The following is a 27,345-nucleotide window of genomic DNA, read 5'->3' on the forward strand; positions in this document are numbered from 1 at the left end:
CTGGGAAAAACTCAGTTTATATCTCTTCCCAGTTTTGCTATTTTTCAGGTGCTTCATTTCCAGCTCTGCTATCTCTGGGCCATTCTTTCCTGTCTGTTACTACACCCGCATCCTTGTGTGTTTTTTTTTTTTTTTTTTAATCTCTTTTTATATTTCCATCATTTCCCCCTTTTGTTCTACTCACGTTATATCTGAGTTCATGGAGGGTTACTCAGTCTGTCTGCCTCCTTATGCATTTATTCCCAGTTCCTCTATCCCTACCTCCACAGCTGATCCTTAGAGCTTCCCCTGGCACTGCGAAAGGCTCAGCACACAGACCTGACCCAGCTGTGGGCTGGAGTTCAGCGAGAAAGAAAGAAAAACACCCTGTGTGCCTTCATCATGTGCTTTCCCTCTCCACCGTCCCTCTGAGCTGGTTGCTTGGAGCCTGGAGTGTTCATCCCCTCTGTCACTGCAGTGATGTCCTGGCTGGTTTTGCTCAGGACGTGGGGACATCCGATGTGAACCAGGGTGTGTGTCTCTGTCCTTTGCTGACCTGAGTGCCTGCAGGTTGCTTCAGGGGTGTGGAGTTGCATCCTTGTGTGTGGAATGGGGAAAATGAACCAGCTCTGAATCTTTTGAAGTGTTTTTGTGATACTGAACTCTGTGTGTGTGCTTTTTGATTTGTTTTTTTTCCTGCTGTTTGAAAAAAACAGGTGGGAACCCTTCCATTTGGGTTCAGGTGTGATTGGGACCATTGGCATGTGCTCCTTTCTTGCTTGTATTTACTGCTGCGTCCTTCCTTCTTTGATGATGGTGACTAATAGTTCACCAATGCCTGGGTTATATCGACTTTATTTAGGACTTTCTCCCTGCTGAGTGACAGCAGGATGTGTGAGCAACATGAGACACTCAGACCTTTTCTGGCAGGATTGTTAGGGCAAGAAAATACTCTGGAAACCACAATGTGAATCATTTGTCTATCCGAGCGGATGACACTATGGCCCAGCCATGCCACTTCGCAGTCAGACCTGTGTGGTGGGGTCAGTGTGTCCAGACCAGCTCCCTGGAGTCCTGCAAACCTACAGGACAGGTTTAATGTTAAAAACTTGAAAACCCAAGTCTGCACGCCCTGCTGTGTGCTGTCTGTAGCACCCTTTGCTCTGGGACATGTGGGTGCACAGTGTCTGGCTGGCAGAGGAGGGCTCAGACAATGCTAGCACATCTTCTTTCTGGGGCACCTTCTCCTTCCTGGGGGTTTCTGCTCCCTGTCATGTTTCACAGGGCAATGATATCCCTCCCTGGCATTTGTGCTACACCTTGCACCACCAGCGTGCTTAATCACCTGGGCTTGTGACGACAAAGAGGGGCTTGGGGAAGAGATGTGAATTGTCCAAGGTCATATGGCTAAAACCAGCCAAGAAACCAAGAGCGGCGCTGTCCTCTTGCCAAGGGCCGTTCCCCAGCCTGTCCCTGCTGTGCTGGCCCAGGAGGCCACAAATTCAAACAAAATGGCCTTTTTATTACAGACTTGCTCTGAGGAATCAACAGAGGCTTTGCAGAGTGAGCTCTGCCATGAAATGCTGCTCTAGGGAGTTTCATGGTGACTCTTCATGGACATCAGCTGGAACTTCCTCATGTTTTTTGGCTGTGCTTTCCTACTCCCACCTTCTCCCGCCCATGCCCGTTGTCATGCTGCAAACAGACTTGCATTTGTGCACGTGAAACGTTTTGATGGCCAAGTGTCCGTCCCAACTCTCCGCATGCCTCTGCAATGCTGTCAAACCGCTGCTGAATTGCAGCCGCCCTCGGGTTGGGACATGACAGCTGCTGACATTGCACAGCAGTGCTATTCCGCCTTATAGGACAGGGAGCAAAGGTTACCATTTCTAATTGAAATACGAGGGTATTCTGGGGAATAGGAAATGACTGCTGAGGAGGAGGGTGGCAGTGCTTTGTGTAGAGAACTAGAAAGGAATGAGAATGGTTAATAGTGCAAACTCTACATGCATTGCCAAAAATGAACTCATGTCTGTAAATATTACACTGTGCACAGCAAGATTAGCACAGGAAAATACCAGTTGTTAGGGTTCCTGTTACCATCTGAATTATGCAAACAATTTGCTTGAGTTTATAGATGAGCTGGGGCAGGATAATGTTGGGTTTTTCCTAGCCAAAGTGTTTCGGTGCTCCAGTATTTTAGCACATTTCCCAGCCTCAATCTGCTACACAAGTGGATCCATGCTGTGCTCTTTTGGGATGGCATGCTGTCTAGTGTGGACTTTTCCAGGATGCAGGGGAAACTTGGAGATGTTGGGATGCTGGTGAGATGTTGACCAGGCATTTATGCTACCCAGGGGCACTAAGATCGGGGTGAAGGCTCCAGGGGGTCACCAAGGCTGGGGCTGGATGCTGTGTGTTCCGTGCCATGTGCATGCCATCAAGGGGCTCTTGGGACCTCTGCAAGTCGGGGGTGGAGACGTTGCCGGTTCCTGGCTGTATCAGGGTCACTCGAGCTGAAGATGTCGATTGCTGTTTGGAGGCCAGACACCACTGAGATGGGCTCCCTGGAAGGAATGATAAACATTGGCTCTTCCCAGTGGCTGTCAGGGAGGTTCACTGACTTTCCCACGGCCGCGCAGTGAGTCAGTGTCGAGGCAGGATTAGCAGCTGGGTGTCCCTGGCCCCCGGCCCTGAGCGTGCACCGACAACGACCGTATGACCTGGAGCGAGCGTGCGGCCATGGAGCTGCCGCCGGCTGCGTGTCCCCGCGGGAGCGAGCCCTGTGCCACGGCTCCCTCTGCTCCCCGGCCTGACCCGGGTGGGAACAGGTCAGAGCCGGGGCCTTCAGGGAGCTTTGTGGACACCTGAGTAAAGAGGACAGAGACATGAGTCAGTGCTCTCTGTGAGCCGCGTGCTGAGGAATGGGCCCGGCCATAGTGTTAGAGGCTGGAAAAGCCCCATAATTGTGAAATCCAACTTTCTAAGTGCTGCTCTTCAGGGACTTGCTCCCTTTGGATGGTTAATGCCTTGAGCTTCCTCAGGGTAAAAGCTGGAGGAGGACCAGTAGTTTTACTGGCAATAAAACTTCAGCATGACCCCCATGTTGAAGGCAAGTCTAACCACCTCCATCAAGGCATCTTCTGGTACTTCTGAGGGCTCTCAGCTGGTTCCCCAGTGGTATAGCCCATGGCATTTATGGGCCCTACAGCCGGGGAACAGCCCCTTGCTGGTTCCTAGGACTGCAACCCCCCCAGCTCTTGTGGGGCTGTGTTCCACCTCTTCCCTTCAGCAACAGCAGTGCAGAATTAACGTCAGGTCTGTAATTTAGCTCAGGACTGTTATGAGACACAATCTACCTTTAAAGCCAAGGCCAAATAGTACTAGCATGGGGTCAAGTTCCTGAGGCACACTCTGCCTTTGGGACTAATTTGGGTGCTGAGTAGCCAGGCAGGTATTTACATGTTGCCTACAGGGACCTAGAGGTCTCTGGATCCTATTCTTCTCCCTTGGATCACCTAAAATGGTAAGAATTTTCCAAGGGGGATTAAGGTTGTGATCTCTGGGGAGGGGAGTGGACATCTGGTAGGAGTCCCATCCGTATTAATAGCCTCCGTTTAAATGTATGTTATCAAACGGGGCAGCTCCTAATCAGCCAAGAGACTGTGAACTCTGTCACCTAAGGGGCTGCTGGTGACTTTGGGCTGCTGACCATGGCTTTCCACAGGCACGCAGGTAAAGCAGAGGTGCTGCCGGGAGTTGCGGGAAAAGCCCTGTGTGCGCAATGCCTCGTAAATGGGGAGGAAGGTTTTGCTAACAGGCTCCTGCTACCTTTAGAATGTGATCTTAAGCCTCAGCAACCTGCAGCTGTAACTAATGATGGCAAACGAGCTTATAACCAGTGTGCTGGGAGCACGGCAGTGGTGGCGGCCTCATCTATTTTGTAAAATGCACTGGATGGTAAGTGCTGTTGTATCCGCTGCTGTGGGGAGGCTGGGGCTCAGCTGTTATTTGAGGAAGACTAGGAGGAGATGGGGGATGATGCTATGGCGGTTGTGCAGTGAGCAGGGCAAACCCAGGCTGTAAACCCAGGTGTTTTACCCTGCTCTGGTAGGAGGTTCGTGCTTGCTCCCTCCTCTCTGTGTTTGTCTTGTAGATCAAAGGGGTTGACCCTGGCCAGTAATAAGAAAATGTCAACTTTTCCTTCCCATGAACACCGACAGGAATCTTGAGAGAGTGTTTTGTGTGTCCCCTGTGGCATGCAAGGTTTATTGTGTCTTCTCATCCGTGACTAATCTCCTCTAGCCCTCCAATTGCAGACCCACCGAAAGCTCTTTGGGATTTTTAAAAGCTTATCCGATTCTTAGAAGCCAACCAAGTTTGTGTGTGTCCAGCATGTGTTTACAACCCTAAATCACAGTTAGCAGTGGCAGAACCATTGCATCTCTTGACAAAACATAGCCCAAGGGGTGGATGTTTTAAGGAGATGGTGGCACGTTTGGGGCACAGCTCCTGCGGGCATCAAACCGAGCTGCTGTGCGCCAGGGGACAGTGGTGCTCAAAAGACTTGACTGGGAACACGGAGCCTCTTCAGAACTGGGGGGGAAAGTCAGGGAATGCTGTTTGACTTCACGCTCAGCCTCCCAGGACAAGGCACGAGTGTGAGGCTCCTTGTATGGCACGTAATTGCTTACGATTCACTTGTGTGACACAGATACATGCAAGGCAATGCACCTTTCTGAGTAAAATCTCACGTCTGTGGTGTCATTTTGAAATATCTCAAAGGTGTTCGAAAAAAGCAATAAATGTCTTCCTACATTTTAATTCAATGTATTTTTTAACTCCAGCCCACGAGACTGACTGATCCTGCAGCACCCTTTCTTTATACTTCCAGCTGTATCTTTCTTTTCTTTCTCATCTTCCTCGGGGGGGGGGTGGGTGGGGGTGTCAGTGTTCTCGGGGGCAAGGACCCATGGTTTTGATTTTGTGCTGTAATATAAAATGCTGAAGATGCTGTGGTTGGAGTGCTGCCACAAGCAAGTTATAGCACAGTGTCTGCTCCCACACCCCACGGGGACCCCTGCTCTCCATGATGTGGGGTGCAGTAGTGCCTGCCCCGGGGTGTGAATTCCCTGCTGCAGGAGAAAGGCTCATGTTTGGCTCTTCGGGGCACCTGGGCTTGAGAAGGGTGTCCAGCTACTGAGGTGGCAGCAGATCTGCCGCCATTTGGGGAGCTTCAAAGGTCAAAGCTTAAGGCAGCCACAGAGTGAGTTACCTACTTACTGAACAGGACTCTGTTTTAGCCAGTTTGGTGTGTTTCGAAAGGTTTGAACTTCACTGCTTAAACTCTGCCCAGGTGCTCAGACTTAACTCTAAGCAGTGGTGCTTTGCACACTGGGGGCCTTCTCAGCCTTAGCAGAGCTCAGTGTTAGGTGCAAAAGCAAGGCTGGGGGAAGCGTTTGCAGGGCAGGAGCTGTGTGGTTTTTAACAGCACTTCTCTGCTTCACTGGGGAACTGTGAAGATTTAATAATGATTGGGACGTGCTCAGATGTGGTGGCAATAAGACCGTAGGGAATGTTTTTGGCAACTGCCTGAGGAACTTGGAGCTCTTCTAGTTCTAAATAAAGCAGCTTTCATTTTATCAACAGACTAATTTTTGAATTATAGAGTATGAGACTCGCACGTGCTCCAGCCCAGCAATGGGAAAGCACAGCTCTCCAGTCATTACTGCCAGATCTCCCAGCAGAAATGACCTGCAAGTGATTTCTTTCTTTCCTTGGTGTCCAGGGCAGCGTGCCAGTGACCTTGAGGTGCAGTCCTGAGCATGCTTCACGTTTCAGATTAACAGGACCCTTCTTTTAAGGGTATTCCCTGGTATTTATAGCAAACCATGTGACATTGCATAGAGAAATGCTGAGAATAGCAACTCAGGTGACACACCAGGGGATGCCAGGTCCCGAGCCGAAATCGGCAGGTGTAGGCAATGCCTGGCAGTACGGGGGCTGTGTGTGCTCAGTCTGCTGAGAAAAATCAAACTGATGGAGAGGCAAAAAGCAATTGCTCTTTTCCATCCATATTGCCATTACTCATGCAGCTGTGTGTAGCATGGAAGGTCAACACCTTCAGCCTTATCTTCTTTCCTAAGTGGCAGAATAGTCTGTAAGGTTTAAGTACAGTTTCCCTGGTTGTTTATAGAGACCACACTTCAAGTTCTTCCTTGGTGGTTTATCACATTTAAACATATTCCCCAGAGACATTAGCACACATCCTGTGCTAAGTGCTTTGCTTATCAGCTGTGCTCGAGCTCCCTGCGCAGAGTGCTTGGGTTTCATTTGTTGTGCATGTCACTGAGCTGCTGCCTTGCAGTTGCCTGAACCAGCCGAGGGACCATGGGATACAGGAACCAGACTGGAGAGGCAAGGGGTTGTGTTAATGCAATAGCTTTTGTGGGGTGGCACGTCTTAGGTCCGTACCCTCCTCTCCATCCTAGAGCTTGCCATGCTGCAGGGTGCAGATGCAGCCCTGATTGTGACTGCTGGCAGGGACAGCCCTGGGACTGCTGCACAGCATGATGTCAGCATCACTTAAGGTGCTGGTGGAATCCAAACATTTGAGATGTTTGCAAGATGGAAGGCATGGTCGTCCAAGGGCTGAAGGGCTGCTTTGAAAAGCAACATATGCTCTTTGGGGACAAGTGGCTAACTGGCACCTCTGTGGTCAGGTAAATGTTAGGGTTGAATTCCAGTGGGTCTTCATGCCAAATACCCTGATACTTGAGAAGGCCACTGCTCTGGCCAGCTGCCCTTGAGCTGTAGCCAAATCCATCAGGGAGCTACATTTAGACAGCACCCTACCAGGGCTGGTGGGAGAGGAACACCTTGCTTTAAGGCAGGTTAATTTCTAGAAGTATTGCTGGATTCTTGAGCTCTTATTTTTATTGAGGGTCCTCTAGGCTATGTAAGGATGGGCACGTACTGCACTTACCCCTCTCCTCGGCATCCTGTGCTCTCTCTTCTCACCTGCTTCTCTCCAGCAGATCTTTGCATGGACGTCAGCCTGGGCCAGGGAATAGTTCCTGTCCGTCCACACTTTTTCTCTGTTTTCTAAACGCCATTGTGTGGCCCCAGAGTCAACTGAAATGGGGTTTGGATCAGTGCATGTCCTCAGAGTGTGTGATTCTCCTGGGGCTAAACAGGACACTTGACTAGGTTGTCATCTCGGAGATGCTGCAGTTTGGTGGGAAGGTACAGCAAAAGAAACTGTTCAAATAACTTCCAAGCTAAAACAGCTGCATGTACTGCTGTCATTTTAAGCATGCCGCTGTGAAAAAGCAGCACAAATATTCGGTGCTTACAGTTTCAGTGGTTAGTTCAATGGGTGGCCACCCTGAGCACAGAGTTTTGTGTCTCTGTAGCATGTTTGTACCCCTGGTGTGAACCCCGGCTGTGTGCTCAATGGCATTTGCACAGGGAAGTTGTGCAGCCTGTGCTAAAATAAAGGCCCCAAGGAAAAGCGAGGAGGAGTCCTGGTTTTTCCATATACCCAGTGTGTCCTTAGTTTCATCCCTCGCCTATTTTCCAGACAGCAAAACATGCTGGGGTTGATACACCTGGAAGATCTGGAAAGTTAAGCTGTGGGGATGTGGTGTAGCTGGAGGATGAACATGTTACTGAGGAGATAAACATCTCCAAAACCATGATCTGCTGCCAACCAGGCTTTAGAAGATGTATTTATTTGTTTACAGAGCACATAAATGATCTGGTAGTTCCAGCACAGCAGCTGCTGGTGCGGGGCCTCACTTCGCCACAGATCAGTGGCTTTTGGGACTCCCGTGGGAGGGCTGTAGGAGCTGACGTGGGCTCTCAGCATGGCATGGGTGAGCAGAGACCGTGAGCAGCCAGCACATTTGCTGGGACAACGTGGTCGGTGCATCTTCATTGCAGGCAAGGGGATAGAGGTGCCTTTCCTGAGTCTGGAGCAGGGATGATACTGTTGGGGCAAAAAGCTCCTGGAAAAGCTGGACGCAAAGCCTGGCCTATGTACGAGAGGGGCTTTGGCCCCGAGCTGGCACAAGCAGGCAGCAGCTGTCCTGTGTGCATGTACAGCCCAGCTCCTGGGGCTGCCAGGCCCAGCGTTAACTTGTCTGTGGAGCTCCAAAGCCGCTGTGATGAATGTGGCTCACGTTAGCACACGATGCGATACATGGGAACACAGGATTATGTTACTCCCTGAGCCATATGCTCACGATTACGTGTTCTGCTTGAAAGCAACCCTAAACCTGAGATCAGGAATGTCTTGATACCATTTGCCCTGGACCCTGTGCAATTGCATTTCTTCTAAATAAAACTCACTCTCTTGACAAAGCTCCGCAGAGCTGGCGGTGCCTCACATAGTTTCCACATTTCCCAGCTGTTTATTTGTTTCATTTACTTGAACCGGCACAAAGGCGACCCTTGGAGTGGTTGTCAGCAGGACAGGGCTGTCTCCTGACCCCGGCAACGCAGCGTTTCCAGACCTCAGTCCTCATAGAGCGCAACTCCTGCCAGCTCAGTCTCTGGCCCCCTGTAAATTTTAGGTGAAGGGTGTGGATTGGATTTTAAAATCTGCGAAGTAACAGTGTGAGTCCTGTCTCCTGCCCCAGCATCTCTCACTGCCCGCACAGCAGCTTCCTGAGCCCAGAGATGAGGCAGAAGAGCTCTGAAATAATGGCAAAATGTCCATTTGCATCGGGGCCTCTGCTGCAAAGCGCCGCTCCTCGCTGAGGCGGCAGCGACCGTCCCTCGGCCCCGAAAGCTCCTGCGCCAGCGCGGGCGCTTCTCATGCTGGCGGGTTGGGCCTTGTGGTTGGTGGCACATCCAGAATTACTGGGATGCACAAAGATCCAAAAAAAAAAGAGCTGCGTAAATAGGTCCTAATGCTGTAACAACAAGGCAAGGACTGCGGGTGAGCCCAATGGGGTCTCGCTGACCCTCCCTTGCTGGGAATGGCGTCCCCTCTCTCCATCCCAAGTACCTCGAACCCTGTTTCAGTTTATAAAGCTGCTGTGCTGGGGCTTGGAGCAGCCTGGCTGGAACAAGCGGCCCATGGTGGGGTGGTCTGAGGTGATGGAGATGCTAATGCCTCCCCCATGCCCTGCCCCATGGCAGGACACAGCAGCAATTTATATTGCCTGACCACGTCCTCTCCCTTTCTTGCTCTGTGCTGGTGCTGCGGGTCTATCAGGAAAAGAATAATTAAATTTCCTCTTGGCAGACTGCTGCCGCAGCTCCTTCTGGTGGTGGATGGTGCAGAAGGTTCAAGGCTGCGTCCTGGGTTGTTGGCTGTGCAGGGACACTGTGGTTCAGCAGTGCTGGGGGCTGCAGGGCCACAAGCAGCCGGGACAGGGATGGAGCTGCGTTTCTGGGACGGCATGGGCTCGTGTAACCTCATTAGAGCTCTAGCAGCCCCCTCGCAGGAGTGTTGCTCTGAGGAAGGGCGTAGGGAAATGGAGCCGTTAGCAGGAGTGGTCTGGGAGGCTGAGACCGGCTGCGCAGGCTGGGGCGGGTGTCTGGGGCAAGCATGAGCGAGCACCGCCGGCCAAACTGGAAAATCCTCTGGTCAAGAGCTGATGTGCTGGCTCCTGGCCATCATGCCTTGGCAGAGCACTGCGGGCACCAACTACGAGGTGTCTTTACATGTAGGGAGATCTTTTCTTGTGTTTTTTTTTTCCTCACGTCTTTATATGTGAAAGCCCGGTGAAAAGAGGCAGCTGGAAGCTGCACAACTACCCAGCACAAAAGGCCTCGGAGGACTGCAGCTGGCTGCGGGCTTGGGCTGGAAACATGGAAACTATTCTGCTCTGCTTGTGGTTGGCGGTGGTTTCCGCACACAAATTATGTGGTGCTGAGGCCTGCGGTGGGCCTGGCCCCGATGAACTCGGTGGCTCTCACTGAGTGATTAGGTACCATTATCCTTGCTTGAGGTGAAATATGCAAATAAAACAGTCTAGTCTCCCTCCTCTTAAGAAGGTGATGGGGAGAGGCTGCGGTGGGACTCTGCCCTCCTCGCCAGCTGTGCTCCCTGAGCGAGCAAACCCTGCAGCGCTGCGCTGGCAGCGGGGTGCACCCCCCCAGGCAGAGATCTGCCCTTCTGTGCTTGGCCAGAGCCCATCCGGCCTCTCTGCGGGCAGAAATTAGCATTCGTATCTTGGATGGCTATTAAGGGAACTGAAAATATTTGCATTACTAATGCATTCTTATGCTAACTGCAGCGGTGGAGCAGAGCACAGCCAGGAGTCAGCCCATGTGGTCCTACTCTGTAGCCCATATTGTTCTGGGACTTCATGGCTCTCTCTCTGCATCCTAAAATGCAATTCCTGACCTGCCTTCTGTAGCAGGTGTATGAGTTGGTGATTGCTGTGGCCAAACCCAGGTTGTCTACTAGGGGTGGACTAGATGATGTTTGAAGGTCCCTTCCAACCTGAATTGTTCAATGATTCTGATATTGCACCAGCCACCCTGAGCGTGATGGTTCTTTAGCCCAACCCAGACCCTGAAACCAAAGCTGGAGGCACCTGGAAAATGCCAGTGCAGTTGGTAGAGATCTATTGTTTTGTTTGTTGGTGTTTGTTTGTTTGGGGTTTTTGTGTGTGCTTTTTTTTGTTGTTGTTTTGTTTAAATAAACCACTGAACTGGCTGATAGAAACCTTGCTGACACCAAAGCTCTCTAGCTTGAGGAGCACGGTACCGCTGCCTGCTCATTGCTGAGCCATCGTCCTGATACCTCTAATTTGCACAGACCCAAGAAGGTGAAGCAGTTCCCGGGGTTTCAGTGCTCTAATTTCACGCTCTTTCCTCCAGGAGGGCCTGGCAGTTACACGGTGGGCACCATGTCGGAGCGGTTTGACTGCCACTACTGCCGCGACCCGCTGCAAGGCAAGAAGTACGTGCAGAAGGAGGGCCGCCACTGCTGCGTCAAGTGCTTCGAGAAGTTCTGCGCCAACACCTGCACCGAGTGCAAGAAACCCATCGGAGCCGACTCCAAGGTGAGCGCTGAGCAGTTAAATGGGTGACGAGGCAGATGCTGATTGTCCTCCCATTTGTTTTCTTGTGAGCTTCTGTGTGAAAACAAGTTGTGAGTCCTGCATCTGGTGGGGCATGTTCTCCCTGGGCAAAGAGCCAGAGGCTCTGGGCACTGCCGCAGGGGTGCTCGCCATGGGCTGGTTGTGCACAGGAGCTCATTTCAAGATCTAGATTCAGCCACATGAACTGCTGCAAGTGCTGAATTGTCCTGAAGAGAGCACTGCAGGTTCTCCAGCCTGCACAGGGCGTGCAGAACTCTCATCTTCTGGGCAAAGAACTTGGGAACCTAGGGACTAATTTTTGTCAGTTTGTGAAATGCTTATTGCTTCATGTTTATGGCAATAATAATGTACACCTGACCTAGGGGGAGCTTGACAACCAGAGAAGCCCATGCTTAGAGAACTTCAAAGCTGCTGCAGCACTTTCTGCTACTCTGAAGGTCCAAAATGAATTTGATTTTAAATAATCCCCTTGTTCCAGTGAGTTTGGTTAAATGTTCTTCCCTTAACTGCTTGCAGATGAGCTGCACCTCCAACCACTGAATGCGGACAGGCTTAGAACTAACGAATCTATTCTCTACCTCCCAGGCTGCTGGGACAGTAGCTTGGTTTTAGTGCTGCTCAGCAAGAGAGAAGGGCTTATTGCTCCCCCCATCTCTGTTCGTTCCAGGAGCTGCATTTCAAGAACCGTTACTGGCACGACAATTGCTTCCGCTGCTTCAAGTGCTACACGTCCTTGGTCAATGAGCCCTTCATGCTAAGGGAGAACAACAAGGTTTGGTGTAGCACCTGCACGGCCACTGCGGATGCGCCCAGGTGTAAGGGCTGCTTCAAGCCTATTATTGCAGGTACTGGTGCCAGGGACACGGGTACGACAGCCGAATTCTGCCCCAGGGCAAAACCATGGTGATTTATCTAGCCGTGGAGGCTGCAGATGGGGGTAGGGGCATTTTAGTGGAAGGCTGGAGCACCACAAAATGGTGCACGTTTTGACTCTTGCTCTCACCTGTCCATTTTATTGAAGTGCTTAAACGCTGCTTTGCAGTTAACCCTCCTGTGGGTAGTTCAGTTTAGTAGTTAGTCTCCAATCCTTTGTACAAAAAGCTTTGTTCTGTAAGTCAAGATCTTCTCAGAAAGGCTCAGGCACCTGACAAATATTTTGAGAAAATCTAGAAGGCCCTGGCTAAAGTCCGATACAGAAATTAACAGCTCATCCCTTGTCCACGTTACAACTGAGTCTTGGACATAGCTAGGGACAGGTCTTGCCTATAGGTGTGTTGCATTGCGGGGGGGTGGGGAGTTTGTCGCAAGCCCAAAATCCCACATAAACAAATTATTTCTGTCCGTTGTAGGAGACCAAAATGTCGAGTACAAGAAGATGGTCTGGCACAAGGACTGTTTCACCTGCAGCCAGTGCAAGCAAGTGATTGGATCTGGGAGCTTCTTCCCCAAGGGTGATGACTTCTTCTGTGTCTCCTGCCATGAGCACAAGTTTGCCAAGACCTGCACAAAATGCAAGAATGTAAGTCCCTCTGCTTTGCCAAGGCAGCTTCCAGGCCCAGCCCTCGCGTCTTCTAGAAGCTGGGAGAGTAAATCAGGAGGCAGATCATGCTGGAGCTGTACTGATGCTCATGTTCTTCCTTGAGATAGCAGTGCAGCCAGCTGATGGTGTGACAGTTGCTGCACATCGCCACATCCAAGCGGGAACTGCATGGTTGTCTCACAGCAGCTCTGCTGAAACCAAGTGGGCACTGGCCTTGCACTTGCTGTGGGGTTGGTTTAAGCTCCATAATAGGTATTGTGTATTCAAGCAGTAATACAATGTTTTGTAAAATAGCTGGTTTGCAACTTTTGCAACTGATTAGTGTAGAATTGCAGAGTCACTGCAGGTAAAGTAAGCTATTATGAAAGCTCCAGGCATGCAGGATTTCAGGCTATAGGAACTGAAGTGTGCTGCGCTATTTAACTCTATGACAAAGCCCTCCTACCCCACACCCGCATCACCTCTCTTCCTCCTCACCGCTTCTGAAACGCATCTCTGCCCTTTGCCTCCCAGCCCATCACTTCTGGAGGCCTCACCTACCAGGAAAAGCCTTGGCATTCTGAGTGTTTCATTTGCTCCAACTGCAAGAAGCCACTGGGCGGGAAGCGCTTCACAGCCGTGGAGGACGACTTCTACTGCGTCGAATGCTACAAGGAGTGCGTTGCCAAGAAGTGCGCTGGCTGCAAGAATCCTATTACAGGTATGTTGGAATAAATGCAGCTTTTGAGGGCGGTGGGTCCCCAAAGATGTGCAGCTCAGAGGCCACTAACGCCAGTAGCAGGTTTAGTGTAATTTATACATGACTTAATCATAAACCATGTGCTCTTGCTGGATGGAGCCTGTTAGTAACGGAGCTCTTCACCCTTTGCACACCTCAAATTCACTTCCCTCAAAACTTCCCAACTAGAACTGCTCCCACCTTTATCTTAGTCTAGGAACCTCAAGTCTAGAAAGAGCAGCGTTTTATTGCCCCAAAGTCACGTTTGCTTCGTTTCTGATGTATTTTACAGGTAATTGTTACTGGATTACAAAGCTCAGCCCCGAAATGTGGCAGTCTCCTGCCAGTCCTGTGAGACTTGCCTTTCATTCCGCATTTTAGAGCACAGACTCCTAACAACCAGGCAGGGCCTTTACCCAACCTGTCCTTGCTCTACACCTTCATCTTTCCTGGAAAAAAAGATCCAAGCAAGAAAGCTTGTTCCAGACAAGCCCCACAAGCCTTATGCTAAGCTGCCTGTTCTCTAAGCACAGGAGTACTGAGCAGCAAACAAGACAGTTCAATTGCAATTTTTGACTAATATTTTAGTCACACGAATACAGTCTGCAAGAGCACAGACACACAGGAGGCAGTAAGAACAGGATCTGCTGTTGGGTGGGCTAACCCAGCCACGGGAAAAGCTACTATCGCCGTCCTATAATTGTTTTCTCTCCTAGCAGGATTTGGAAGAGGAACCAGTGTGGTTAACTACGAAGATGAATCCTGGCATGATTATTGTTTCAAATGCACAAAGTGTGCCCGTGGTCTGGCCAACAAGCGCTTTGTTTGCCATAATGGAAAAATTTACTGTGCTGATTGTCCCCAACGGCTGTAAGGAGCAGACAGCAACTGCTGTAAAATGGATTTAGAGCCCTGGTAAAGAGCAGGTTCTTGCATGTTAAGAATTCTAACTTTTTTCCATTTCAGTATAAAAAACTAAAGTTATACTTGGTTTGATTTTGAAGCTCCTGCAGTACAAAAGCATGTAGGCTTGCAAAAATCTGACTTTGCTTCCAAGTAACTCTTAGTGTAAAGGCTTGAAATGCCGTTAGATTTAGCATGAGAGATCCACATCCTACATAATCTACGTGTGGCTTAAACTAAAACAAAGCTAGTTTTAAACTTGTCTGGTATATGTTTAAGCTTGGCACTTAAGTAGGTTTGACAAGGCATGCACCTGGGAAATGGAGATGCAAACATTGCACCCAGGATCAGAGAGATCCATCCAGTACTATGCTTTTACCAGTATAGGTACATTACATACATCACAACATTAATTGCAGCACAATAATAAATACCTTTACTTACCCTACCACACCAAACTGCAGCAAGTGTATGGAATGGCTTCATCTTACATATAACAATGTTTTGGCAGTATGATTTAGCTTTAGTTAAGTTTCCATAAACTTGTTTTAGATTTGATTTCCGCATGGTTTGCCCGAAAGTTTTGCTCATCAGCTTTTTTTACATTATTGTTTAAATGAGGCTGTCTATAAACAATTATTAATCTATTAATAAGAAGTAAACCTTTCAACTACAAGAAAACACACATGCATTTAGAAGTGCCTTAAAAACAGCTCAGACAATGATAGCTCTCCTATCATGTCAGTGTATGTTTTATGATGTAATAAAAATGAGATTAGTGCCTGCTTGGAATCCCACAGTCTGGAAAGTTGTTTTCTTTTCATTTTGCCATCTTCCAGGACTGACACCTCGTAGAGCTGAGCTACTGCAATCAAGTCTGATACATTGATACTGGCAAAGTAGAGTCGGCTGTTCTGCCATAGTGCCCTTAAGTATCTGAGGGCCAAAGCAACAATTTGCATAAACTAATTATTTTTTTTTAATATATGACTGACACCAGACCATCTGCCAAGAACAGCCCATGTGAAAAAGCCCTTTGGAGAACATATGTGTAGCCACCATCCATACACAGCTCTACTCTTACCTTCAGCACCTTCAACACTGGTTTAAGGTTGCTTTTTTTTTTTTTTCCACAGCAGTGTTTCATAACATACAGAAATATTTATCAACTGGATGCTGCTCCAGCCATTTCCTTTTGTTCACAAGCACCTACCAGAAAAAAAGAACCCTCACACAAAAAACCCAAAGACAGCATCTTGCTGTATTCTCAACAGTCTGGTTCCACTGCTTGACTCGCTGTTAGAACAGAAAGATGCTGGTGCTACAAGGAAAAGGCTTAGAGTGAACAGCAAGTTAAAGAATTCAACAGTTACCGACACATCATCAGCACGTACAAACGTAGCCAGAGCTGAAGGTGTTACTAATAAACACCTTCCCAACCACACAAATGCCAAAGAGGCTCCTGTTTGTGGGGACCTGCAGCACCGGGGGCATCTCCAGGCAGGTCAGCACAGCCAGGCCTTGGAGACCCCTCCTAAGGGAATGTTTAGCATTAGAGAAATAAAGCATTGTTGAAATGCAAAGTTTATTTAATGGTGTGCACATATTTACATAGAGCTGTAACAGAACATTTAACAAATAGTATCAGCACAGAGAAAAAAAAAAAAATACCGGCATCTTTTTCGTTAGAATGATTGTCTCTGCCAGAACGAAACTGCTATCGTACAAAAATACATCTTTCCTTTTACCTAAGGCACTGCTCTAAAGTCTAAACCAGTTCTACTGTATTCTGAAGAGCAAACAGTGAGAGTAAGAAGGCGGAGGGTTTCCTACAGCCACTGCGATGTCGAGAAAAGAACTAGTTTGGATCCAGCAAAACCATTTGCATTTAACCACTGAAAACACAGCTGCCGTTTGGGCGATTCATCCAAACTCAAGTATCAGCCAATGGTTTACAGCAGGATTTGAACCAGCTATTCTGTACAGTAATCACTTACCCAGTATATCTGTTACAGGAGACAGAAGAACAAGACCGCATTAGTACTTTTAGTAGCAATTTGCAGAAGATGCTTAGTTAATCTCTTCATGCCGTAAAAAGCACGCAAGTTTAGGTTAGATAAATTACTTAATGCAGGCTTTAGGGGAAGGAAAATATATATGCAGCTTGCAGATGCTGTTATAAAGCTAGAACAGGAACACACAGAATAATTAACATGAAAAAAACATGACTTCAGTGGTCTAATACTGTTATGTACACAATAAAAATAATACTTCCATGAGTGTAGATAAATAATTCAAAATGAAAACATTTTTAAAAGCATGACAAGTTAAACTGCACTATGACAGACACACCTAGGTACTCAACATTGCTGTAATACATTAGTGCATATGCTGTAAAATGTTTTGATGTTTTCCAACAGATTAAAACGTATTAGCGATGGTACAATAACACATTTTGAAACTGCCAATATTTTCATGTTAGAAAACATGAAATTTTTCTTCTCTACTCAAAATTGAAGATATTCAATTTTGTGTTTTTCAACAGCACGTGAACCAAAAAGTAACAGCATTTTTCTAGAACGTAACAAAGGGAGTTCAGCTTCAACACACACTGAATGGATCTTTCATTTCACCAAGTGCCATTTTAGGAATATGCAAAACCTGGCCAGTAAGTAACTGGGGCCCTTCCAGTGGCACATGGCTGTACAAGATACTGATATCGAAATTCAAGAAGACTCAAACAGGTTACTGTAAAGACTGGAAAAGGGAAACAAGTGATATTTAAACAACGAAATCTTATCTAACAGTTAGCTAAACGAATGGAAAAGGAACATCAGCACAACAGTTTCCCTGAAATGGTTCAAGGTGCAAATCTAGAAGTTTGTCATCCCTTCCCTGGTGTTTTGTTTTGTTTTTCAAATTTGAGGATGGATAAAAGTAAACAAGCAGCTTTTCAAAACAAGGCCTTCGGTACTTGATAAAACACTGGATTACTGAAGTGCAATCAGATTATTTCCAGGTCTCTAGTGTTCACAGTTCTGTCCAAAGAGAAGAAAACATTTAACCATCATAACTGGGTGTATTCCACAACCATCTGTCGCCACTGTCAGAGTCTACGTCCAGGGAGAGAGCAAGGAATGGTCCAAAATGAGCGCAGCAGCTTTTCCTTTTTTATATATGCATATTAGTTTCCCAAGTTGCGTACAGAATTCTTAAACCATGCTACGTCTAAACATTTTCAAGTTCAAAATTAAAAGGCAACAAGCTAATGACTCTGACCAGAGCAATATGTGATCAGCAGTATCACATCATTAAATTTCAAGGAAAGACTCAATAAGGCTGTGTCCATGAGACTAAAATTCCGAGACGCAGAGTGACAGAGGAGACTCGGGAAGCAGTTGAGTCTAGAAAAGTGCTACACTTTAATATAAAAAAAAGTGCTACACATCACTTAAAGAAAACTTGGAGGCAAGTCCTGGTTTTTTTTCCACTACCATTCATTTCAAGTGTTCACGCAGTCATTTATCTCACAGAAAGAGATCTCCTGCTGTGAGTACAGCCATTTGGGGCTTAGCTCCAAACCAGAGAAGTTTAATCTTTACGTAAACTAGCTTGCTGAAGCCTCTCTGACACACTATGTTGTGCTGCATGAGGTTTTGGCTTCTCAAGTACATGTGGCTCCAGACACAGCCCTGCTTCTTTCAGAAAATTCATAATATTGTGCGTGAAGCTTTATTACTCCTCCCAAAATGTAACATATCCATCTGCGGAATTTAAGGCTGGTGTTACCCCCCTCCATGAAGTGACAGACTATTCTACAGTAAGCGGAGAGGCGAGCTAACACCTTGCCAGAGCCTGGAGAGACCTGTTAGAACCATGCAGGCCAGGATCAAAAAGTTATAGAACACGCCTACGAGTGGAAAGGTCTCGTCTGTAGAGTTACATCAGACACCTTGTAAACTGTTAGTATCTTCAAAAGTAACATGTGCCACTTAGGACACCTTAGAACAAGCCTAAAAATACAACACATGGGCCTGAGTGTTGGTGGGAGAGACAGGGGCTTCACAGGGGCTCAGCTGTGTCTTTGGAAGAGCCTTAATGTTGGGCCTTCGCTGCTGCCTAGAGCAAGGCCCTAGAAAGGCATTGTTTAGTGACTCCTCTTGACAGAACGCAAGTTACAACCACTACAGAAAGAGGTTTCCCTCCGGCCTACACAATGGAAAGAGTGCCTTGAAAATAAGAAGCTGAAGTTAAGGCAAGGAGAGTAGAATGCGAGGAAGTTAATTATCTAGCCAGAGGAAGTGACAGAGAGGGAAATCAGCTTAGATTACCTGATGAAGCATCTATAGGTTTGGTCAATGAATTCACTGCACCATCTTCCTCAAAAGCCAGTTTGGGACTAGAAGTTATTGTAGCAGCATCATTCAAGTTTTGGTTACAGTTACCAGCAGAGATGCTGTCCGAGCTCAGTCTGTTTGACTTGGAATGGACTCCAACGTCAATGAACTCCTCAAAAGTCCAGGAACCAGATTTTCCATTCAGGTTCTGATTCAGTCCAATTGTATGATCAACTTCACAAACACTCAACTTCACCGAGTCATCAATAACCATTTCTTTTGCAGGATGGCTAGAAAAAAAAAATGGATACTTGTATTACAATTTCTGGATGTTTAACCTTTAGATTGATTACAGGCCAGCCAATTAACAGCCTGTGTTCTCTGCAAAGCACTGAGTATCCTGAAGGGAATTCCCAGACAAGCTCCTCCAGCCGCCACGTGGATCCCTCCTCCAAGAACCAACGTGGAGGGACAACTCACCAACATATAGACACTTTTTACTGTACCAATAGCTCTCAGGTAAGGTCTGGGGACAGAAATTTGACAGAAGAAACCAACAAGTTTAAAGCTCTGCACCATTAAAATCCTATTTTAGTAGTGTGCATTTCTCCTTTTTAGTTCAGTTAGGTCTTTTTACTGAGCCTCAGAAGACTAATGATACTTAAAATGGATTCAACATCTAAACCCAAATCAGAGTGATCAATTTTCATTCATTCTTAAGAAAATCATGAAAATGTCTTCATGTTCCATCACTATCATCACATTAAAAAGAAGAGTTCACAATGTCATTTCTAAATCATTAGCATTTAGATGAGCAAAGGGAACAGCATCAGAGGACAGATTTTCCAGTAGTAGATGGAAATACTTTATGTTCAAAAAGATAAAATTTGAAATACTAAAAAAATTTTCCACTAAAGGATGCTTTTGTGTTGTATTCGGTGCTTCAGTGCAACTGAAACTATTCTAGAGCTTTCTGCAGGTTCTTCTTCCTTTCAGTGTTGTCCCCCTCCTTTTTGTTTAATGTTTCGTTAACGAGAAGAACTGCTAACCACTTCAAGGGAAGAAGTTTCAAGCCAGTGCCATTCTTTATAAGTAATGCTGCCACAATGCTGGCTGCGCATCTCACTTCGCAGCAAAGCCAGTACTGTTAACATGCTGCCATCTAAACAAACAATTATCCTGAACTAACAGCCTCTGTGTGAAGCAGTAAACTGACATCAGGCACACGCCACGGGTCTGGAGCAAGCCAGACAAATACCACAGAGTTAGCAGGGTACGAAAATGTGATGGAATGCCCCATACAGCACTGAATTTAATTTAAACACAGAGAGGGGTTTCTCCTGTGATGGATAACTGCTCTGATGGTAAAGCAGCCACCTACACAGACCTACCTGGAATCCTTAAATTCAGCAGAAAGCAGAGAGTCCTCATCACTTTTCAAGTCACCTCCATTCATAAACACTTCGCTGGCCTTCGACTGTGACACGTCTTGTTCTTCAGGTTCTGTACTGATCAAGCTATGTGCAGTCTCTAAAAAACCCTCTGTCTCCCCCTTCACCTCCTGGGATAAGTCAATGCCATTTAGCTTTCCTAAAAGTGGGGTGAAAAAAAGAAAGAATAAAAAGCTTTAGCCACAGAATCACTATTCTAAGTGAATAAAATCCGAGTGCCAAAATGACCTTTCCTAGCCAAAACTCAAGGCACTTGGCTTCAATACATTCACTTGTTTACAGACAAGCTGCCTGTAACAACATGAAATTGGCTTTCCATCTTTAAGAATATACTTGTAAAATTAAAGCATGCTGTCTGCATTTCACTCCCAAATCGTTTTGCATTTAATCATTTTGGCAGTCTCCTGTGGTACGGAACAGTCAATGACCTACTCTGTGTTCACACAGAGAGCCTCCCTGGCATTTCAGGGACTTGTGTCTCAGACCATCACAGCGTTATTAAGTATTGACATTTTTAACAATGCTTCAACATCCCTGAGACACCGACTGCCACTTAAATCTGACTCATCAAGTTTCCTTACCTGGCTGATCGGTCTTCTCAAGACCCAACTCTTCATCCTCTTCAATCTCCTCTCCCTCCACAGCCTCCGCCGCAGACTTCCCTTCGCTCTGCAACTGAATTCCAGGGCGTTATTCACAACAGCTCACTACCACGCAGCGTTTCACAGCGGGTTCAATCCCAGCTCCCACGCAGGACTGCTCTTTGCCCAGCTGTAAAGCCACACAGGTCCAGAGGCTCACGGGCAATCAGGTCCCCCAGTAACATGTGCTGTGCTGAGCCACAGCCTGGAAAGGAACCTGTGGGATCCACTTCCATCTCCTACCTGTGAACTATTCCTGAGCTCCTTTTCCCCTCATTTCTCCAGGGTATCTGCTAAATACTTATTGATTTTCAGCTATTGAAGACTCGGTCTCTAAATGTTCAGAGAAGAACAAATGCTCCTCAACATAGTACATGTAATTTGCCAGAAACCTCAGGTCACTACATGAACAAAAATACACCCAGTTTACTGTACCAATCCAAGGAGCATCCAAGATTGGCCTTAAAGAAACAGATGAAGCCAGGAATTTAAGTTTCCTGGGGAAAAATAGCCCTAGCAGATAGCATACAGTTTAATAAAAAAATCCATTACTAACCACTGCTTTTTTTTAACCAATCTGCAAGCAACAGCACTACATCACGTTGCTTCTATATGCCTTGAACAAAAATGCATCAAAGGCCTTTTGGCGAGAACAAGCAAAGTAGAAAAATGTGTGTGATGGGAAGCTACTGCAATTTTTTCAGGTGCAGCAGAACTTTGCACTTCAGGTGGCAGCCTGTCTGTGTGAGGAGAGCAGAGGAAGACACGATGCAAGGCAAAGCCTCCTCTGAGAAGGGCCTGTTCTGTCATTATACACATCCAAACAAGTACCTTGGATTCGTTTTGATCCGATTTTCGCGTTCTTTTCATTATTTCTTCAATTCTCTGTTAAAACAGGGAAAATATTTGCAATTATGCAGAGAGCTTTATATTTCAGCATTTTGGTTTAAATTTTAATACATTACAATATATTTTCATATTTTAGAAATTTACTATGTTTTTCACCATTTTAAAGCTCACAAGCCAGAGCTGGCTTTTTAATAAAACACACTACTTCTATTTAAATGCATCTGAGACTTTTTGCCTGTTTAGTTCACCACTTCAACTGCTATTTTAGGCTGAGAAAATTCTCTGCTTTCGAAACAACATACCTTTTTTCTTTCAAGCCTTTCCTGCATATTTTGCTGCATAATTCTCTCTCTTTCCAGCCGCTGTCTTTCAGCCTCTTCTTGAGCTTTTGCTTCTGCTTCTTCTCTCTGAAAATAAAACAAGAAAAGAGAGCACCCAGTGCACAACTCATTCCCAAAAATCAAAAGTGGAGCTGTTACAGAGATTTTGGCTCAACACAGACAGGAACATCAGACAATCACTATTTAATATTATCATACATTGCAGCTAGATGCCAATTAACCAGCTACCGACATGAAATATATATTACTATGACATTCAGAAACTGATGTGAAAAGAAAAGCGATGTGCATGGCTATATTGTGATAATGCAAATGTTCTGGATGTTGTTGAGCTACTCAGAGTTCAAACTATTCTTCAGGACAAAGTTTTGTCTAAGAAGGATAATTTTTAAAGTAACAAGACAGCAATTAAATTCTATATGTGGCAACGTTAACTTAAAAATCTTGGCGGTCAGGTATTACTCCCAAGCTACTTTGTGCTGAGCATCTTCTGCTCCTTCTACACTGGAAAATCTTTTCTGGTATGACTGGAAAGAAGGCAGAAGCATAGTTAACACTGAATAATTATTAAAAACCTCAACAAGCTTTTAAAGAAACATTCAGACACATGTCAATGGGATCCACGATACAGCTCTTCAAACACAAAGTTCATTGTAAAACGACTATAATTTTCAAGGTTAGACTCATTTAAAGAAAATCCACTTTCTGCAAAACAGTTCCCTTCAGTTGGCAGGATTCACTTGTAAAGGTACACAGATATTTGCTGCGCAGGACTATTTAGCAACCAGAAAAGCAGACTTGGAAACACTATCAATCTTTCAGAGCAGGCCAGATGACCTTCCAGACAGACCATCTCCTTGTAATCCACAGCAGTAAGCTGGTACAGTGGGCTCAGTATAAACGTTTTATGTATGCAAAATAGCATCCCAGATGGCTAAAAAAAGAAATCTGCTTCTGCCCCACACTTGAATTTATCAAATGTTGGAAAAACAATCAAAATGACAGACTAGAGCAAGAAGAGGACTTCAAGGCATTCTCAAATCCATCTTGGACAGGGTGAGTTCTGCTTTACAGCATTCCTGACAGATTTGTCAAAAACATTCTGTGAAAGAAAATCAAAGACAAACCCCTAACACATCAGCCAGTTGTGCAAGGAACACAGTTGGAGCCTACAGATAAGCAGACCTGGTGTTGAAGCTCTGCAAGTTTTTCCTGCTCCTCCTGTTCTCGGCGGATCCGCTCCTCTTCTGCTTGTCTTTGCTGCTCTTCATAAGCCAGTCGCTTTTCTTCCTCCTGCTTGCGGAGCTCCTCCTCCTGTCGTGCTTTCTCCTCAACTGCTCTCTTGGCCGCTTCTTCTTCTCTGATTCTAATGTTTCCAAGATACAGATTACCAACTGGATGTCTTTAAAAGTGTGCATGCACATGAGACAGGCTAGGAAAGCAAGAAAGTTCTAAGGTATCCAACCACAGAATGACTGTGTAAAGATACTTTCCGGTGCAGATTTACAAATGCCATCATCCAGACCCGTCAAAGGAAAAAGTAGAGTAAGCTAGAAGAAACTATCTATGTGTACATAAAAGTTCTTTGCTGATTAAGTCAAGGCCAAGTCAGGTTGGTCCAGAAATTGAATGTTTGATAGAGAACTGGATTAAGTGACAACTATTTAATAAATACCACCTGCATCCATGACATTAAGCTTTCAATCACTGTCAAACATAAATTCAGTTAGATTGTCTAAAAAAACCTGTTTCTTCTATAGTACAAATTCCAGATATACGGGAGGTGTACACCATCAAATCATGCAAACGTACACAACACATCTGATGACACTTCTGATAAAACATCTGCAGCAGACTATATGTAAGCTTATGACACCTTTGTACCCGTGAGTGGAAAAAAGACAAAATCTAATGCTCTGTAATGCTGACAGAAGCACAGAGAGGTGAACCCTCATCAGGAATAAAGTTAGTCAGCACAAAGCTAGTCATTTTTTTTTAGCAACTTCTATGCAGAGAACCAAATGTACACTGATTTATCACCTTGAATTACTTGGCTGCAACATTTCAGATCCAGATTTATGTACTATCAAACCACCACCTGAGTACATCACAGGAAAGTTTAATAGAGAGAGAGGTTAACTATTTCAAGACAACAAAGCAAATACAAGTGGTGCAAAAGACACGTTTTAATTTTTAATAAAAGCACCAGTGGTGACTGGAAGGAAAAAGCAGCAGTGATTTGCACAGGGCCCATGCATTACTTTTATACTGAAATATAGGTTAATGATATACACAGCAACCTGGCCCATCTCGAATGGTGCTAATGCCTGTCCCTGCTGCAGGAACTGCATTAAGATTTACAGGATCTCACATTAATGCTTAAAAAACACATTTACAGCTGAAGTGTCCACTCTAACCAGACCCCACCACCGGAGCATCCCTTCCTTCTCCTGAACTGTTACCTTTCCTCTTCCTGTCGCTGAATTCTTTCTTGGTCTTCACGCTCTCTTTGCTCCCGTGCTAAACGTCGTTTCTCTGCCAAGATTTTAGCAGCTTCTTCAGCTGTGGTGGTCCCTGCTACTGTTTTGCTCCCTGATTCTGCAAAGATTAAAAGAAACTGCTGTTAAAAAGCCCCAGTAACTTAAAATTAATAAAGAAGTAATCACTGTGAGATAAGATTTTTCTTTTGGCCAATGGCCCGCTATCTTTTCAATCAGTGCCCATCACTCATCACGTAAATCCTGTATCTACAGGCCCACAGGAGCCCAAGGGGAGTCCTAAAGAGCTGAAATAACAACTCATTTCAATTACACTGACCCAGCCATATTCCAGATGACACAGTTAAAGATATTCTCCAACTACTATAGCACTTAAAAAGATATTTCTAAAAAGACACTTTCATTCTGTAACACTTCAAAGAAAACTGAAAAAAATCCTGCTTTAGGAAATGCACTTAACTTCCTTCTAATAAAACTGAACATTTGTGACCCTAAAGAAGAATTACTATTTTTGAAATGCCTCGTTTCATAACATTTATATTATATGTCTTTATATTTATGGAGTATCTTAGGGTGCAAATAATCACAATGTTATCTGGCCCAGAAGGCACATACTAATGACTTGAGTAATACAGTATTTCTACACATTTTAGCAACAGATCAATTTCCAGGTTTCATGAAGATGAAAGCAGCTCCAACCACCATGTTAGCAGATATCTGTACAGTCCTGGAGTTTATGTTTCTTCATGTCCTGCCTGGTGCTATGATCAGAGATATTATAAATTGTAGATATTTGTTATTATTATTTACATAAATTATTAACTAACATTAGGGGAAAAAAAGACCCTTGCCATCCAGTTGCTCTCAATATATATTGAAAGAACTCTGATTTTTTTCAGTTATTCCCACTCTCTAGAAATATTACTATTTGAATGTGGCTAAAGAACTGATCATCTGAAAATTCAGAGCATCAGCTCTCGGTGTCAGCAGAGCAATAGCAGCATAACGTAGGCGAGGACCTGCCTTTCTTCAATATTTCACAAATCGGCACATATATGTTTGCTTAACATTTATAAAGCCTTCAAGCCAAGGTAATTTCAATGACCAATGACACTGAGGTTTCATCAGTTACTTTGCTTCTGACCTGAAGACAAATCATTCAAAATACAATGCCACCATTAGGAACTTTAATACCTGAAAAGCTGCTTAAGCCCCATGGACACGTAATCACCTGCTGCAGCCGTAGGGTGTAATTACACAAAGCGCACCCAGGGCAGCTGAATTATGGCAGTGGTTTGTGGATAAAAATTATTCTTGTAGTCCTAGGAAAAGCATTTCCACATGGAGTGAGGTCACCAACAAGTTTTCTAGAATTTAGATTTATCGAATGCTGAAAAATCAGCACCTCCCCAGGACACTCATTGCTTCTGATTTGGGTAAAAATGCAGTCATATTGGTATAAACAAGGATCAGCCACGACAGTTTCAAATTTGAACTCAGTCACAACTGAACTCAGTCCTGAGACAGCAATGATTCTATATTCACTCAAATTGAGACTTCTGGCTTTGTGGAAACTGGCTTTCAGGCTGTGATGCACTAACAGCTGATTTCTTCCCGCAAGCAGGTTTCTACACAACCAGTTTTAAGAACAACCGACTGGACTGAAAGACCTTTGTGGAGTTTAACTATTGACTTTGCAAACCTAAGCTAGTAGATTCTTCAGCTAGTATGGCTGAAGTCCAAAAGGCAAACAGGATTTCTGCTTTGCTTAACATTATAGAACAAGCAATAATATTGAAAGCTATTGACTTAAATCTCCAAGTCAAATAAACTGACTACTGCAATAAAATCCACAACCGAAAGTCATACCATGTAAAATTATTGTATAAATAATCAGCAAGGAACAACTTCTGCCTTAAAGTGTCCTACCCTCCAGTGGTCTGCCTCACAATCAATTATTTCACCAGTCCCAGCACACACTGGAGATGTCTTCAATAAGAGTGTGTCAGTCCCTGAGAAACACTCACCTTCTTTGGTCTTTGTGCTAGCTGCTACTGCATCTCTGTCCAAGGCTGGTGAAGCACCTTGCTCTTGTCCTGTTCCTTCTATGCTCTTATCCTTTGGTTTGCTCTCTGCTTCAGTTTTCTTTTTGGTAATGTTTATAACACCTGGTGTGAGCGGTGGACGTTGGATGGGTGCCGGTTTGGAGACTGGAGTAGGGGATGGTGGCCTTCGTTTTGACACGCTAGGTGAAGGTGGGCGAGTCTTTTGCCTGTTGAAATAAAGAGTATTTTTCACGGTTGACAGTGAAAACCTCAAACAGACAATTGAGGACAGTCTACTTTGGTTAGTTTACATGACGTACCTCACTTTTAAAAATAAATACACCCACAAACTACTGTTGTCTTCCTCACAAAACTCAAATAGAAGACTCCAAAACAGCATGGGCACCTAGACTCGGTACTTGTGGGCTAACATCAAAACAGGTCTGCTAGCCCTCACTTCCATTTACTCCACATCAAGGATGAACCCTGTGATTCCAATCCAAGAAACTTCCTACACTAATACAGGCAGGTCAGCTTACTCAGAAGCTCGCAGGCTTCCTGCGGGTTTTAGTGCACAGACTGTACAGAAAACCAGGGTGCTTTCTGTCTGCACAAGAGACAAACATTCAAGTAAGAGCTGCATCCCTACCGTGGAAAAGAGAAATGGGACCAAAAATGAAATCCTTATGGGTATAAACACGGCATAGCATAGGTCATCCAAATTCTAACAGTACAGCTGCCTTGAGACTGGAAGCATCCTTCATTTTGTTCTCAATAAAAGATGACATTTAACCTGGGTGCATACCTAACTGTAGAAGGTGATGGAGGACGCTTCACCAAATTAGCAGGAGAAGGGGATCTTCTACGGGCAGACACAGATGGCGAGGGGGGGCGTCTGAACCCAGAACCTGGGGATGGTTTTTCCGTCTCTGATTTCTAAGAAGATACATAAAACCAAAATAAAACTCACCCTCTAGAAG

The 27,345-nt window shown here is 45.6% G+C and overlaps 2 protein-coding genes across 19 annotated transcripts in view; one reads left to right on the plus strand and one right to left on the minus strand.

Annotated features, from left to right (window-relative positions):
* The window catches only part of FHL1 (four and a half LIM domains 1), a 47,253-nt gene extending 32,256 nt beyond the window's left edge, over positions 1-14,997 (plus strand). For 2 of the 4 annotated variants that reach the window (XM_082062282.1, XM_082062281.1), the window contains exons 2-6: positions 10,819-11,003; positions 11,710-11,887; positions 12,392-12,561; positions 13,096-13,282; positions 14,017-14,997. In XM_082062282.1, coding sequence (XP_081918408.1) covers positions 10,848-11,003; positions 11,710-11,887; positions 12,392-12,561; positions 13,096-13,282; positions 14,017-14,174 — 849 coding nt within the window. In that variant the 5' untranslated portion in view covers positions 10,819-10,847 and the 3' untranslated portion in view covers positions 14,175-14,997. Of the gene's footprint in view, positions 1-3,590; positions 3,715-10,818; positions 11,004-11,709; positions 11,888-12,391; positions 12,562-13,095; positions 13,283-14,016 lie in introns of those variants that run through there. The other 2 variants (XM_082062279.1, XM_082062280.1) reach the window with 2 other exon arrangements.
* Positions 14,998-15,769: 772 nt separating this feature from the next.
* Positions 15,770-27,345, minus strand: part of MAP7D3 (MAP7 domain containing 3) — a 43,587-nt gene continuing 32,011 nt past the window's right edge. For 14 of the 15 annotated variants that reach the window (XM_082062270.1, XM_082062278.1, XM_082062275.1 and 11 more), the window contains 9 exons: positions 27,171-27,301; positions 26,348-26,592; positions 24,285-24,420; positions 23,008-23,188; positions 21,784-21,888; positions 21,464-21,517; positions 20,573-20,666; positions 19,932-20,130; positions 15,770-18,830 (listed from right to left, as the gene is read on the minus strand). In XM_082062270.1, coding sequence (XP_081918396.1) covers positions 18,521-18,830; positions 19,932-20,130; positions 20,573-20,666; positions 21,464-21,517; positions 21,784-21,888; positions 23,008-23,188; positions 24,285-24,420; positions 26,348-26,592; positions 27,171-27,301 — 1,455 coding nt within the window. In that variant the 3' untranslated portion in view covers positions 15,770-18,520. The remainder of the gene's footprint in view (positions 18,831-19,931; positions 20,131-20,572; positions 20,667-21,463; positions 21,518-21,783; positions 21,889-23,007; positions 23,189-24,284; positions 24,421-26,347; positions 26,593-27,170; positions 27,302-27,345) is intronic. The other variant, XM_082062271.1, reaches the window with a different exon arrangement.

Source organism: Streptopelia decaocto, assembly GCF_964273445.1.
Source record: "Streptopelia decaocto genome assembly, chromosome: 10".
NCBI lineage: Eukaryota > Metazoa > Chordata > Aves > Columbiformes > Columbidae > Streptopelia > Streptopelia decaocto.